Here is a 16962-nt window from a genome sequence, read left to right on the forward strand (position 1 = left end):
CTGAGGAGGGTCTCTGAGAATGGTCAGAGAGATGTCCACTTTAACAAGCAAATGATCTGATGAGCAGATTGGAGCAGAAGAAGAGCAGCAGACATTTGCAGGGAAGTTAATCATAATCAAGTCTAGAAGAGAAGATCCTCCGTTGACTGATATCCAGGTCGGGAAATTGACAGATTGTGTGAGTCCCAGTTGGTCGCAGAAGTCCTTTGCTGAGGTTCCATGGCTTGTGAGAGAGGTACCCACACCCAGCCAGCTGGCATGATGACAGTTGAAGTCGCCACATGTGAGGAAGAGAAAGTTGGAATGAGTGGATGGAGGTTGGTCCTTGTTATCAGACAGTGAGATGTAAATGGAGTCTATAGCACGATATCTCAAAGTTGTGGGCGAGTTCTGGCTAAACAAGGTGGATGAGTTGGTTTGGCGACAAGACAAAGCCAGTTCGATTTTGGTTCAGGTCTGGATCCAGATTTGGCCTATCAGTGGGATACAAAACGTAAACTGTTCAGCCTGGTGGAGGTATTCTCTCCACCGAATGTCGTACTAGTTTTTGCCTGCAACATGTTGCAGCTCTACAAGAGCTTTGCGTTGCTGTTGTTGTTGTTGTTGTTTTTAGTTGTTCTGGTTATTTTGGGGGTCGATTTTTGGAATGTGCACACATTGGTCGGACAGCTGCCGGACCACACCCACACCTGTCGCTCGATTCCACCACCCACCAAAGCACCAAGACAAAATGGTATGGCCGCCATCTTGGTTTTCTATTGGGCCTAGTTGAATTGAATTGAATTGGCCACGGGTGGACTCCAATCAAGTTGTAGATAAATCTGAAGGATTATCAAAGGAAATTTGATGCACCTGAGTTCAATTTGGAGTGTCATAGCAAAGGGGTTGAATACTTATTGACTCAAGACATTTCAGCTTTTCATTTTAATTATTTTGTAAAAAAAAAAAAAAAATTAGGCTTTAACAACAAAATGTGAAAAAAGTCAAAGGGTGTGAATACTTTCTGAAGGCGCTGTGCACGTGTATATATAAATGTATTACAGGTTTTTGTGACCTTTTTTGTGATGCATAAGATCTCGATTTATTTAATTTTTGCCTCCTATTTAGTTATTTAATTTATTCAATTTAATTATTTAGTGGATTGGGTGTTAGGGTTATTCCTTTCATTCCTCTTTTCTCCCGCCTCTGGAACAAATTCCCTCACTCTCTTCAATCCCACTCCTCCGTCCAGGTCTTTAAAACAGCTGTTCACCACCATCTCTTATCTTCCCCCATCCAAAACCTTGATCTTTTCTACCCCCGCTAATTCACCCCGGATCCACTTTTCTGAAATACCGACTTCTTTCCTGGAAGTCCTAGCAGTGTCCATGTGTTTGTTTGTTTTTGACCTCTCCCACCCACCCCCCTTCCCACGCCTCCTCCTCCCAAGCCCTCTACCTCCCACAGATCTCCCGATGTCCCTGCTCTCAAATGTTGTGCTTGTGTGCTTCCTCCTCTCTCCCCATCTTGTCTCCCGCTCCCTTTATTTTGTCTTATTTTTTCCTTTTGTTTTTTTTGTGAGCAATGTTAGCTCTTACACGAGCCTCGATCTTGTATCCCACCCCAAAAAAAAATTGAGGAGAGCTGTTAATGGTAGGCAGTCCTGAAACAGACGGCAACTTAAGGGCCCTGGGAGGATAAGGCGTGTATCTGTTTCCTACGTCACACTCCCATCCCCACGTCCACCATCCACGCCGATATTCCAGTACATTAAGATTTAACAAGGTATTCCGATTCGTCTCCGCTACACGAACTTTCAACTCACCCAGCACCGCCCAAATCAAAGCAACACGAACAGTCGCGTCCAGGTGAGAGTCCGAGACCCACCTGGACCTATCGTTTATTACTGCGCGAAGCACGCACGGGTATCCATGATATCCATCCTCGTGCGGTCGTGCCCACGATGCCCGTGATGCTTTGCGCGCGCACTGGGCACGACATTCGAGGAGTCCCGCGCTTTGCCAGTGAGTGCCACGTGCTGCATCCCTCGCGCTCACGTGGGGCCCGTTTTACCCTCGTCATTTGTGAGGGGTGGGGTACACGTGGGGCGGATTGTAAGGGGGTTTAGGAAGAGGAGTTTCATTCGGGGGAAGGAAGTTGGATGGGGCTATTGAAGTCCAGGAAAGGAAGAGTGGTGCAGACCGTTGAAGGGAATTTGTGAATTGAAGTTGGAGAATAGAGGAGAGGGTGGTTTGATGTCGGGGAAAAGAATTTTCAGTTTGGGTGGTTTGAATTTAATGTGGAGGGGGAGGGGAGTTTAGGGAAGGGATGGGGTAGGGAAACGAGATTGGAAAGGGGGATGGGAAAGGGGAAGGAGTGGGAAGAAAGGGAGGGGTGGGGTCACTGGGGGAGGGGGTGTGGTTTGCTGTTTAACATATTCCTTTCATCCGCCGCCAGCAAGCCAATGACCGGGGCCCGCCGGCTGCAAGTGGCATGTTTTCAATGAAGAGCTTCTCCGGGCGTGCGATCAGTTGGACGGCAGCTGCGGACGGGGAGCGCGGCTTCGGGGCCCCGAGCGCGGAGCGTCCGCCTGTGCCAGGACGATGATGGCCGAGCGATCGCGGAGCTCGGAGCCGCTCCGGTGAGAGCGGACGGTCCGCGAGCAACATGGGGAAACTTCACTCCAAGCACGGTACGTGCGCCGCGTACGGATCGGCCTCGGTGCACGTGGGAACTCCGCGACGACGCTCCCATGCGTGACGTCATACTTTACTTTTCTCTCGAACGCCCAACTGTCGGAATACCGTGTGTACCTCATTTATACCTCGTTTGTCTGCCCACCTCTCCACAGCCCATATCCCTGCGGCATGTAGACGACGGGAAAGCCCCGAAGGTGAGGTCACCCACATTATTGGTCTAGCCACTATGGTGTTTCCCCAATCTGTACCACGTGCACAATGTGTATCCGATTTGAAGTGAAGACTCCACCAGCCAGAACCTTTTGGTGGAACCTCCATATTTTCCTTCGAGAGTGAACCCCAAAATGATGATTATGAACCTGAACCTGGGAATTAACCCTCGGTGGTATAAATAAGACCTCTGGCCCTTTTGGGGGTGCGTATGGCCCTTTTTATGGCTTTTGCTTTTCTTATGGCTCTTTGCTTTTTTATGGCTTTTCTATGGCTTTTGGTCTGGCCCTTTTCTGTGTACTTGCAGCATTTGTTAGCTGTTGTGTCATATCAACCCAACTGGTATTTTTCCCCATTGAAGCTCATTCTTCGACTTTGTCTTGAAGGTGACAGTTTTGTGGCAAACGCATACGTGAATCGACCTGGCATTGAAGATCTTGGAACTGAACAGAAAGGCCAGACACCCTCCTATAAGGTGAGCCAAAAAGCCTGTGGGACCCCTCATCGCTAACCATGTGATGACTGTTTGCAGTCGGATCATTGTGGGCTTTGCGAGGACTCGTTATTTATTTATTTATTTATTCCATTTTGTGCTCTGGTTATGAGTGGAGGGTGGGGACGTGGGGTGCGTGGGAGTGGTCATGATAGGGGTATGGCCGAGATTATCAGAATGGGGAGGGGTTACAAGAAGAAGCACTCCAAGAGCAAAGGTGGGGGCGAAAGAGGGAGAAGGTGAGGATGAGGAAGTGGAACCAGAGATTTTTCATGTGCCCTGTGCCCCAATGAGGACATATGAGGGACTATGCAAACCTTTTCCTTGGTGTCACGTCTAAAAGTGCCTTCACTTTGTTGACGCCCTAATCGCTCACATTTACGCATTCCTGCCCCTTTAGAAGGGCCGCGCCGGCCCAAGTAAATCTAATTAAATCCAGAACTTCTTTCAACTTCAAATATTTGCCTTTCCAGACGTCAGACCATCCCAACATCAAAGTAGGCTCTCTCTCTCCCCACCATTCCCTCACCCTCTCTCCCGCTCGGCTCAACAAGGGCCGAGGCGATGCTGCTCCGCTCGCCTTTTGTTTTATAACCGCGGGGAGCACGAGGGACCCGAGTGACCATCTTAACACGAGGCCAGGAGCACGAGGCCAGGATGCGCTTTTCCATTTGACCGACGAGCGACAAACGCAGCTCGGCGCCAGAGTGTTCTGAAAGGCAAAACTCAATATTGTCGAAGGAAAATGATACGAAAAGGAACAAATGGTAGATTGTGCAATCTTTTGCGCAAGACGGGCTCACTTTGTCCGCCGCTGCACGGCTTGGCTTGCGAGCAAAGCGCGGTTCGCCTCCACGGACGGAAACCCAAAGACGCTATTGAAGTGACTGCCAAGGCGGTGCGGCTGCAAAGAGGACTGTGTGTGCTTCTCATTATGGCTCTTTACATCTTATTGGACCCCCTTGCTAACGAACGGCGCCATTGTTCAGTCTATTGCTCGCTTGACACAGATACGCAAACACGTGTACTCAGAATTATACTACTAATTAACACGACATTAATATAACGAGATGTTGGTGTTGTTACCTCCACCACCAAAGGTGGATGGAGGTTATGTTTTCACCCCTGTCTGTTTGTCTGTCCGTTTGTTACTGGCAAAATCGAAGATTTTTCAAGTATATTGGTCGGTTGCGTTTGTGGTTCTGTCTGTCTGTCTGTTTGTCTGTTTGCTGTTTGTTTGTCACCGGCCTACAGGTCACAATTCGAAACCGATCGTCACGAAACTTCACCAAGCTGTGTAGGTCGTCCCAATTGAGAAGCCTGTTGTTTTTGGGGTCAAAAGGTCAACATAAGCCAAAGGTCACCCACCAACTTTGCCAAATTTCTAAAATCCTCTTTTCATCCGATTGACTTGAAATTTGAAGAGGACTTGCACATCTGGTCACTGAATTCAACCACCAAGTATATTTGAGGTCAACATAGGCCAAAAGGTCAACATACGCCGAATTTCTAAAATCCTCAATTTTCATCCGATTGACTTGAAATTTGAAGAGGACTTGCATATATGGTCACTGAATTCAACCACCAAGTATTTTTGAGGTCAACATAGGCCAAAAGGTCAACATAGGCCAAGTTTTTTTAAATCCTCAATTTTCATCCAATTGACTTCAAAATTGAACAGCATTTGCACATTGAGTCACTAAATAGGAAAACCAGCTATTTTTGCGGGCAAAAGGTCAAAGGTCAACTCAAGGTCAAACTTCTAAAATCATAATTTTTCATCTGAGAAAACATCACTTTTCATCCTGTTCACCCGGGCTTTGATCAAGATCGTAAATTTTAATCTTCATGAAATGGACAATTTGCTCTGTCAATGGAATTTATTTATTTGGGGGAGAGGGGGGGATTTTGCAAGTATCGTGCTCTGCATGGCGTCTTCTTGTTACCTGCAAAATCGAAGATTTTTCAAGTATATTGGTCGGTTGCGTCTGTCTGTTTGTTTGTCTGTGTGTTTGTCTGTTTGTCACCGGCCTACAGGTCACAATTCTAAACCGATCATCACGAAACCTCATCAAGTTGTCTAGGTCGTCCCAATTGAGAAGCCTATTGATTTTAAGGTCAAAAGTCATCTGGAGGTCAAATTTCTAAAATCGCCATTTTAAATCCGATTGACTTGAAAATTGAATACCATTTGTATATTGAGTCAATAAATTGGGAAATGAACTATTTTTGAGGTTAAAAGGTCAAAGGTCAACTCAAGGTCAAATTTTAAAAGTCATCAATTTTCATCTAAAAAGCCACCAATTCTCAACCGATTGACTTGAAAATTGAACAGCATTTGCATATCGAATCACTAATTTGGGAAACATACTTTTTTGAGGTCAATAGGTCAAAGGTCGACTCAAGGTGACAATTTGCCATTGACAATTGACAATTTGCTCTATCAATGGAATTTGTTTCGGGGGGGGGAGGGGATTTTGCAAGTATCATGCTCCGCATGACGTCTTCTTGTTTGTTTGTTTGTGAACAAAATATTTCAAAGTTGTGAACGGATTCGGACGAAATTTGGCAGAGATATAACGTATGTCAGAAGGACGAAATGATTAGATTTTGGTGAAAGATCCGGATTCGGATCAGGCTACGAGAATTTTTAAAGTGATTCTTCACCATTGGGAGATCGGGCCAAAAATGATACATAGCACGATAGCTCAAAAAGTTGTGGACAGATTTGGACGAAACTTGGTGAACCAGTTGGGTGTCTGACAAGGACAAATAGATTCGATTTTGGTGAAGATCTGAATATGGATTCGGATATGAGAATTATTTAATTTTTTAAGTGATTCTTCATCATTGGGAGATAGGGCCAAAAACGATAAATTGTGGGATATCTCAAAAAGATATGGATGGATTTGGACGAAACATGGTGGACAGGTTGTGTGTGTGTGACAAGGAAGAATCTATTCGATTCTGGTGAAGATCTGAATATGGATTCGGATATGAGGATTATTTAAAAATTTTAAGTGATTCTTCACCATTGAGTGATATGGCCAACCAGGCGGAGGTATTCTCTCTCCTGAGTGCCGTTCTAGTTGTTGTGATGAGGTTCTTTGATGCGGAGCTTTTATTTTGCTTACAAGGTTTTTTTTTGGGTTTTTTTGTATACTAAGTCAGGCCTCATTGAAGAGGAAGATGAGTGTTTATAAAAGCGTGAAACGGTCAAGGACATGTCGTTTAACTTGTTATCTATAAGTCAATTACATTGCGGTCATGGAGTCACCCCCTGTGTTTTAGCATTGGGTTTAATCCATCACACCACGAATACCTACCATCAGTGGCAACGTCATGGCGGTAGTTTAATGTGCCTCTGTACAGTTTGAAGAGGACGGCTTTATGTTGCCATGCTTGGTCATCATGAGTGTCCTGTTTCTGGAAAACATTTCTGTCATTCCAATGCCACTGGTATCGGCACTATCAAGTTTAACCAAACTTTCATGAAGCTGGAGGGGAGTGTCATGGGGTCATGGCAACGAGACAAGAAGGTAAGAGGTCAAAATTTACAAGGTTATTCAAGGCATAGGCAAATACTATTATCATGCTTGTGCCGCATCCACATCGCAGCGATTCCAACAAATGCAGGTTGTACTCATTATACAGGTAAACATGAAGTTTTCCCAAGCACATCATGACCTGCTCTTTATGAAAAGAAAAGTACAAATCTTTAACATCCACAACCTAAATGCACATGTCACAGCCAACGTTATGTTTCCATCGAAAAGACAGCATGCTTCGAAGCAGCACCCAGCTGCTGGTAACTAACCCAAATGACTGGCTTTTGTTCGGTCTAAGCTTAACGGGGACTGAACCCAGAAAAGACAGTTCAATAGTGAATACTATCCTACCGCATGAATATAAACCGTTGATAAAACTAACAATGATGAGCAATGTAAAAGGAATTGGAATCAAGAATTCATGTAAAATTGGATTAATGTAAAAGTAATAAATAGCCCTGAGTGGGCTGCCTGTCATTGGTTATCTCTTGAGGTTGTAGTTCACACATCTGTTGATTTGAAGAAACCCCCCTGGGGGCCGCCCCTGATCCCCTGGGAGTTCCGAAATCGAAAAACCTGATCCAAAATTGAAAAAGCCAAGACTGAGATATCCTGCGGACTATCGAGTGGAAGGGCTGTATCGGGTTTCAGAGAAATCGGTTGGTAAATAAGGGACAAGCAAGGATCTGAAGTTTCAGCCCCCCCCTTCTGGGACCCCCCCCCCCCCCCCGTGATCTGAGATTGAAAAATCGAAGCCCGAAAGATTGTGTGAGCTACTTGCTGTCTTGTATTCGTGTGTCGAGTTTCAAAACAATCAGCCGGTTGATAAGGGTGGAGTAGCAAAAATAGCAAAAGGTTAACAGACTGACTGATGGACTTACAGACATCTGGACATCATGACCCATTTTAAAAGGTCATCTCTGCAGGATCGAGATGAGATTTCCAAGGTCATCTCTTTGAGATGAGATTAGATGACCTATAAATCAAAAAACAATCTTAGAATTGCAAACTATCAAATAATTGCTGTGAACTTTGCATACCCACAGTAGGGTGCAATTGTACCCACACCCACACCTAACCAACTCATCCACCTAGTTTTGTCATAACTCATCCACAACTTCTCTCTTCAATCCCTCTCCTCCCTCCAAGTTTTTAAAACAGCTGTTCGCCACCATTTCTTATCTTCCCCCATCCAAAACCTTGATCTTTCTTACCCCCGTTAAAATACCCCAAATCCACCTCTTTCAATCTCCGACTTCTTCACTGAAATTCCTAGTAGTGTTCATTTGTTTTATACCGTGTAAGGTAATGAAATGGTACAACGTAGATAAAATGAGGAAGTAATTTGCAGATTGAAAACATGTTCACTTGACAATTATGAGTTATTTTGTAAAGTGCCTTATTTTATTTTCACTTCGGAGGATATTTAGGTAGCATTGTCTTTTCATAGGTCACATTTTGGTGACCCTCTCAAGTCACCTTGAGTCGACCATCCTGTGGGGGAACAGCATCACATGTCGTATATTTAAAACAAAATCCTATAGAAATGATTTCTTTGGGCTGGTGTTGGCTTAGCGGTTAGGGTGCCGGCTTGGGATCCTAGGATCCTGGGTTCGAATCCCGGTCGATCGCTGAATTAACGCCAGGGGGGTTGACTCAACCTGTCATCCTTCCGTGGTCGGCAAATTGAGTACCGGTTCACTGGTAATTCCCTGTGTCGCAAGAGGTGACTAACAGGGTTGGCGGCAGGAAGGGCATCCGGCCATAAAACATTGCTTCAAAAAGGGGACCACGGTGCCCGAAAAAGGCCAACTTCATCATGGGTTTACCCTGCTAGAGCGGGGGTTAGCCTTGCGGTCCCCGCAAGTAGTATGCAATTGTCGTCACTATGCAATAGTAATATAGCAATTCTCCTGAGATGAGCTTGATTTAAAGAAGCTTGTAATTTAAATCTGTGATAGTGCGGCCTCCATCTGGATTTGAACCTACAACATCTGGAATTCAGTGCAGTCTAGTGCAGTCCACCATACTGATCCATCATCCCGTCAAGTGTTTATTTCCTGAGAGAATAGGATTCAAGGGCAGACTTATTTTTCTTATGGTTGTTGTTGTAGTTGTTTTTTGGAGGGGTGGGGGTGGGGAAGGGAAGTTTTTGGTATTTGCAGATTCATATCCATCCTATATTTACAATTTAGCATGGTAACACAAATTACAACCATCGGAGTGCTGGAATTTAAATTGTACATTTCCCCCTCTCTCTACTTTTTTTGTATTTTGATTTTCATAAATACTGCAGTCAAGATAAAAAATAATTGCTAAAAAGATGAATGTGAAAGTTTCATCCAACATGTGGGAAGTGTAGCCCACATCACGTTAACTTTGAAGAACATAATGTTTTGGGACATCGTCCTTTCTATGATGTTGAAACACATTCCTTTCAGACGTAAACTTTCGAATAAGTATGATGTATGACACAATCTCATCCATGTTGTTCATAAACAGAGTGCAACTTCAAAGTTTTAACGTGATGATGGCAGCAGATTTTAGTGATGAAGCACGACTATACAAGTTAAAAGCACCGAAATATCAGGTTGGCGGTTTCATCAAGGTTTTCATCAAAGTGTTGGCTACATGCAAAAAAAAAAAAGTAGGCCAATCCTCAGCGCATTTTGCTGACATCCCTCATTTTCCTCACTATACTGCATGTGATTATCAGTAATGACTGATCACATCTAAAGTTCTATTTTCAGTCATCAACTAGAACGGCATTCGGTAGAGCGCATACCTTAGCCAGGCTGTTTTGTATCGCACAGATAGACCGGATCTGGATTCGGACCTGAACCAAAATCTAATCGGCCAGTTCTCGTCACCTAACCAACTCATTCACCTAGTTTAGTCATAAGTCATCCATAACTTTTTAAAATATCATGTTATATATCGCTTTTCGCCCGATCCCTCAATGGTGAAGAATCACTTTAAAATTAAGTAATTCTCGTATCCGAATCCATATTCAGATCTTCACCAAAATCGAATAGATTCGCTCTTGTCACACACCCAATAAGTCCACCAAGTTTCAGCCAAATCCATCCTTAACTTCCTGAAATATCGTGGTATGTATCGGTTTTAGCCCTTTAACTCAATGGTGAAGAATCACTTAAAAATTAAATTAATCTCGTATCCGAATCCATATTCAGATCTTCACAAAAATCGAATCGATGAGTCCTTGCGACACACACAACCTCTCTACCAGGTTTCATCAAAATCCGTCCATAACATTTTGAGATATTCTGCTATATATCGTTTTGGCACTATCTCCCAATGGTGAAGAAACACTTACAAAAAATTCTACTTGGCAGATCTGGATCTTCACCAAAATCGAATAATTTCGTCTGTCACATGCACTACCTCTCTGCCAAATTTCGTCCGGATCCGTCAACAACTTTTTGAGATATCTTGCTCACAGACAGACAAACAAATATACAGACAGGTGTGAAAACATAACCTCTATCCACCTTTGGTGGCGAAGATAACAAGCACAAGTGGTGGATGGGACTGAAGAACTGTGACCTACATAGGGCTGATGTACCGCAAGTCTAGATTGGGCTGACGTGTTGCTTGTCTGTATTGGAATAACAAACCACAGGCCTGGGTTGTGCTGACGTGCAGCGGTGGGTGATGGTTGGGCTGACTCGCAGTGGTGGGCGCGGATTAGGCTGACGTGCCGCGGTGGGCGTGGATTCGGCTGACGTTTCACAGTTGGCATGGATTCGGCTGGCGTTTCGTGGTGAGTGTGGATTCGACTGGCGTGCCGCGGTGGGCGCAGATTCATCTGACGTGCCACGGTGGGTGCGGATTCGGCTGACGTGCCGCGGTGGGCGTGGATTCGGCTGACGTGCCGCGGTGGGCGCGGATTCGGTTGACGTGCCGCGGTGGGCGCAGATTCGGCTGACGTGCCGTGGTGGGCATGGATTCGGCTGACGTGCCGCGGTGGGCGCGGATTCGGCTGACGTGCCGCGGTGGGCGCGGATTTGGCTGACGTGCCACGGTGGATGCTGATTCAGCTGACGCGCCGCGGTGGGCGCGGATTCGGCTGACGTGCCACGGTGGGCATGGATTCGGCTGACGTGCCGCGGTGGGCGCGGATTCGGCTGACGCACCACCGTGGGCGCAGATTCGGCTGACGCACTGTAGTGGGTGCTGTTTCCGTGGAGTGCCGCAATGGGCGCAGATTTGGCTGACGCACCACGATGGCGCTGATTTGGCTGACGCGCCGAGGTGGGCACAGATTTGGCTGATGCGTAGAGGTGGGCACTGATTTGGCTGACGCACAGAGGTGGGTGCTGATGTGGCTGACACGCCGAGGTGGACTCTGATTTGGCTGACGCGTCTTAGTGGGCGCTGATTTGGCTGACGCGCCGAGGTGGGCGCTGATTTGGCTGACACGCCTTAGTGGGCACTGATTTGGCTGACGCGCCGAGGTGGGTGCTGATTTGGCTGACGCGCCGAGGTGGGCGCTGATTTGGCTGATGCGCAGAGGTGGGCGCTGATTTGGCTGACGCACAGAGGTGGGCGCTGATTTGGCTGAAGCGCAGAGGTGGGCGCTGATTTGGCTGAAGCGCAGAGGTGGGCGCTGATTCGGCTGACGTGCAGAGGTGGGTGCTGATTTGTCTGACGCGCAGAGGTGGGCGCTGATTTGTCTGACGCACAGAGGTGGGCGCTGATTTGTCTGACGCGCAGAGGTGGGCGCTGATTTGGCTGATGCGCAGAGGTGGGTGCTGATTTGGCTGATGCGCAGAAGTGGGCGCTGATTTGGCTGACGCGCAGAGGTGGGCGCTGATTTGGCTGACGCGCAGAGGTGGGCGCTGATTTGGCTGATGCGCAGCGGTGGGCACTGATTTGGCTGATGCGCAGCGGTGGGCGCTGATTTGGCTGACGCGCAGCGGTGGGTGCTGATTTGGCTGATGCGCAGCGGTGGGCGTGGATTCGGCTGATGCGCCGTGGTGGGGACGGATTTGGCTAACTCGCCATGGTGGGTGCTGATTTGGCTGACACGCCAAGGTGGGCGCTGATTCGGCTGATGCACTGCTGTAGTTGTGGATTCAGTTGATGTGCCGCTCTGGGCATGGATTAGGAGGATGCGCCACTGTAGGTGCGGATTTGGCTGAGCGCCGCAGTAGTTGTGGATTGGGCTGATGTGCCGTTGTGGGCGCAAATTCTGCTGATGTGCTGCGGTAGTTGTGGATTCGGCTGACATGCCGTTGTGGGTGCAGATTCATCTGAGAGCTGCAGTGAGTGCGGATTTAGCTGACGAGCCAAGGTGGGAGCGGATTCGGTTGACACGCCGCCGTGGTGGACGCGGATTCGGCTGATGCACCATGGTGGGAGCGGATTCGGCTGACACACCGTGGTGGGTGTAGATTGGACTGACAATGCAAACATACCTGACACATTGTGAGGGGTTTGTGGCTCAGGCTGTGTTGATGCATTGTGGGGTTTATGGGCTAGGCTAATGCTCCGCTGGGGACATGGACTGGACTGACTCGCCAAGGGGGTGTACTGCGATAATTCGCCATCGGGGTGGACTGCATTCATTTTCTGTGCTATGGATTTGCTATGACTCAGTGCGTGGTGGATTGGATGAGCATTCGCTTCCAATAAGGAACACTAGATATCTGCGATCATAAAGCGATCTGGGGGAGGCTTATCCTTGGCGATCGCCCACACTTACCCTTGGCCCGTGATTCAATGATGGATATATTTCCCTTTTTTGGACCACCATATGACATTGAACTTCAACATTTAGGGATGGAGTGTAAATTAAGAAAATGTGTCCCCTTCTACTATATATTCAGAAAATTCAACATCATGAAATTCGGAGGACAATTATTCAAGTTTTGATCGAAAAGGTGTTTTTAGTTGATGAGGCCACAATCTGAAAAAAAATAGGTCAAGGACGCTAAACCAATAAACAAATATCAGGTGCATAACTTCAGTACAGGTCCACTATTATGATTTAAGAATATCTTGGCGTTATTTAAAATCCAGCATTGACAAAATTGAGCAACGACAAAAAATGCAATATTTTTTCAGACCGCCATTTCCTTTAACCCGGAGGGGTATGATGTGAATGAAGTGTAAATGCACCTTACTGTAAGCTATCTAGAGAGGGCGATTTGGTTCTGATCAGACAAGTCTCAGTCGAGTTTTGGTGACAAATGTTAAAATCTCTATAATCGTGTCATGACCTCAAAAATTAGGTCAAAGTCAAGTTGTGTCAACCATACACTTTTTTTCCTATTATTGATGCAAATTATCATTCAAAAAGTCTCTGCCAGCTCCGAGATATAGCTCTGAAATTTGGAGTGTTGGGAGTTCCGGAAGGAAAAAAAAATTTATCGATATATAGTAATAATAAGAATTTTATAAATGGTGGTTTAGTACTCCTAGGGGTTTAAGAAACTCTGTGGTACCATTAAAACTTGGCCCCGCTAATTGTGGAAACGAAACCCTTCAACTGCAATAAGCCTCCTCCTATGCTATAGGGCGAGCCTTAATGAAGTTGGTTTTACCAAAATTGTAGCTCAACAAAGTTGAGCAAGTACTATGCTCACCATGTGTCTTATTTTTAGGTTATCTCATCTCGATTCTTGAAGAGATGAACTTATAAAATGGGTCGTGATGTTCGAATGTCTGTCCATCTGGTCGTCCGTCCGTCCATCCATCCCTTAACCTTTTGCTATTTTTACTACTCCTCCCTTATCTTCCAGTTGATTGTTCTGAGACTTGACACATGAATACAAGACTGGAGCCTGCACAATTGCTCTGGCTTCGATTTTTCGATTTCGGGTCATGGGGCCACCAAGGGGGTCGAGGGTGTTAACCCCCAGATTTTGGATCCCTACTCGTCCCTTTTTTACCAACTGATTGCTCTGAACCCCGATACAGCCCTTCTACTCGATGGTCCGCAGGATCACTCGGTCTTAGGTTGTTCAATTTTTTGGGGGGAACCCCAGAAGGGTCTGAACAAATCAGCAGAAGTCTGAACCACAAGCTCGAGAGATGACCATCGGCCCACCGTCCACATTCATCACAACCTCTGTAGCACTCTGAGTTGGTGAGTGACATCTCAGAATGGTTGCACAACTAAACTATGCGTCATTTAAATAACTTGACTCTCAGTTCCAGTGCACTTTTTTCAAGAGGTGTTCTCCCCCATACTCGTTTCAAATAAATTAACTTTTTAATCACTCATATGTTGGTTTCCTCATCCATGGGGAATGTCGATATTTCTACCCAATGGTGTCCCATCTCCTTTCCTTGTGTGATAATGGCAAAAAATTGAGATTTGATCAAGGCACTAGCATATAACAGCTTACTCTTTTCAAAAGGTACAATGACATCTTTAACATTTACACGTGAACTCTAGCAGCTGCTTTAACACCTCCTCTGAAAGTTTGGTGTACTCTGTGATGCAATCCCCTCTCTGAAGAGCTCCAGGAGTCGTATATTAATATTTTGGAAATCAAACCAGACTGGTATCTCAAGGGCAATTACACTACCTCTGAGTGATGTGATGTGTGTGAAAACATACGTCAGTATACACATCAGTATAGTAAACAGTGATACGTCGGTATAGTAAATTTTGTGTTCCTTATTTTCCAAAATGAGATGCCCATTCCGCTGATTCATTCACAAACACAAACGAATGCCATTTCTTCTCAACTAATTGAGGTGGCAACTCACGCTTACTCTGACAGGCTCAGTATGTGGTATTCTGGTCACAACTGTGAAAATGTTTCTCACACAGTTGCTTTGAACTCTGTCTGACCTTGGTTATCTGCTTTGGCCACAATGGACTGGCCTGGAAACAGCAGCGAGGATTATCTTGCAAGCAACACCATGTTCAGCCCCCTTCTGGCATAGACCTGAGCTGTCGAGCCAGTGTCATGGCTTTCTGCACGTGCAAGGAGAACGACGTGATCATGGCCTAGCCTAGCTTGCCTGCTCTAGAGATTACCAAAAGACAACAAATCTGAAAACTCTCAAATGGAGGAACTCATTCTGAATCGACTTTTCTTTATTGTATCGTTATCTTGACATTTTGTTTTGTTAGTGAACTCTAATTTTGAATATGATGGTTTTTTTTTCTTCTCAAGAACCGTTATTTGCCCTTTGAACTGATGATTGCCTGAGGCACGTCATACCACTAAGAACAGAGCAATGAAGTGCGGTGCGCAGCCTGCTCTTTGCAGAGTACCGTGGAATCCGCTCTGCAAGCAGAATGGACAGTCTTCATGATGTTGTGTCTGTGACCTCTGTGCTTTGGAATGCAGAGTACAATCTGCTTCTTGGAACATACTCAGAATGTCTGCAGCCTGGATGCTTGGACACAGACAAAATGAACCTTTGCTGTGGAAATATGCCACAGAATGGAAAAGCTTCTTTGGAGAATTCAACGACTATTGTATTGTTGTTCCCACTTGGGATAAACCTTTTTGGAGCTTTCTGAAGAGCACAGTTGTCACGGCAGACACCAGGTTTAACATCAGCTCTGCTGTTGACATCAGCTCTGCTGTTCTTTTTTTGTTTGTTTTTCTTCTTTTTTTAGCCTTTGCTTTTATGGTGTGCTCCTTCTCTTCCTTTGATTGTGGCTGAAAATTACGTAATTGATATATCTGACCTATGTGTGTCTGCCCTAGAAATTGTCCTCCATGCTAATGTGGCGATGACCTTCAAGGAAGTTGGTGGAGAGGCAGGGCTGGAGAGTGATCGACGAAGCTTTATGGTTGCTCCTGCAGATTCTAGTATGGATTGAAATAGCAGATTTTGAGGTCCCTCGAAGCCCCCTTCATTTAATTTGCAGAGCAATAAAATATGGTACGCTATGCTCATAAAAACCCATCAAAGCTGTTTTATGTCTACAATGGAGGCCGCAGTCACGTTTACAGCAGCTGTGAGAGCTGGAAAAGAGACCAGAGAAAGCGGAACAGAAGAGCCATGTGCTGGTAAGGATGGAATGGGGTGGGGGTGTGAGTGGTGGGGTATTGAGTTTAAAGCCTTCGGCACGTAAAAGCCTGCAGCCACTGCATGGTAATGAGAGAAGCGTATCGAGGCTTCCCTGCCGGGGTCTCGTTTCTTCTGAGATTGACCTTCCCGCCTTGAAAGGCGGCCCAAGGGACCCGATTCTGTCATGATGCCCTCATGTATCCCAGCTTTTTATACTCTTGTGCCCCAATTCTTGCTGACAAGCACGCTCTCCCTCCCACATTGGTCTTCTTTTCTCACCCCAACCTATCCTTGTAGTTTTTTTTCCTATTCTCATTAATACACCACTTCCTACTTCTGTGCTATTGCTTGGCATTGCTATTCCCACTGACATTCCACCAGCATGCCTTCCCTACAGTCTTTTGATCACCGTTCCTTGCAGGAGATTTGGGTTTCTCGGCTAGCGAAGGAAACGATGTAAGAAAGTTCTTTCCATGGTACCTTTATCAAACTTGAGCAAGCTGCGCTGCCAGCTTGGAGAGGGAACCGAAGCTGAGAAGCTTTCATACAGGAGGTGTTCGCTTTTGCGTTTTTGTGAAGTGATAGTGTTGGGGCAACGAGGATTCCGAAGTCTGGAAGCTCGAGGGTATATTTTCCATTTAAAATTTCGTCCACAAGCAGATCAATATGTCAGGTTTCCAGGTGCTTTTGCAATTGCGGTGCTCCTTACCTCCTCCTTTGGGGTACACGTATCGTTTACTTACATCATGTAGAATAATCTAGATTTCCTGTCCATTAATCCACCGTGACAAGTCCTCAATGGTGACATTTTAAATGATCCACCTCCCTATCTTCTCACTATTATTTTTCCTCACTGCCCTGGTTAGATTCATTGATTGTCCTGCATTACATGAAATTTGGCTACCCTGTGCGTAATGAAAGGGGTGGCCATGAGACATGTGTGTAGGGCCCACATCTAAAGTTTACCAAATTGAAGAAAGGAGCTTTCATGCTGGGCCCGAAGTCAGCACTTTGTGTTTTGTACTTC

General features: G+C 45.9%; 1 protein-coding gene across 3 annotated transcripts in view; it reads left to right on the forward strand.

Moving 5' to 3' along the window:
* Positions 1-2428: 2428 nt before the first annotated feature.
* NKD2 (NKD inhibitor of Wnt signaling pathway 2) overlaps positions 2429-16962 on the forward strand; it is a 90290-nt gene continuing 75756 nt past the window's right edge. Inside the window, exons 1-3 of one of the 3 annotated variants that reach the window (XM_068127087.2) lie at positions 2429-2671; positions 2831-2872; positions 3275-3363. In XM_068127087.2, the coding sequence (XP_067983188.2) occupies positions 2647-2671; positions 2831-2872; positions 3275-3363 (156 nt within the window). In that variant the 5' untranslated portion in view covers positions 2429-2646. The remainder of the gene's footprint in view (positions 2672-2830; positions 2873-3274; positions 3364-16962) is intronic. The other 2 variants (XM_068127086.2, XM_068127088.2) reach the window with 2 other exon arrangements.

The sequence above is a fragment of the Myxine glutinosa genome, chromosome 10 (genome assembly GCF_964187855.1).
Source record: "Myxine glutinosa chromosome 10, kmMyxGlut1.1, whole genome shotgun sequence".
NCBI lineage: Eukaryota > Metazoa > Chordata > Myxini > Myxiniformes > Myxinidae > Myxine > Myxine glutinosa.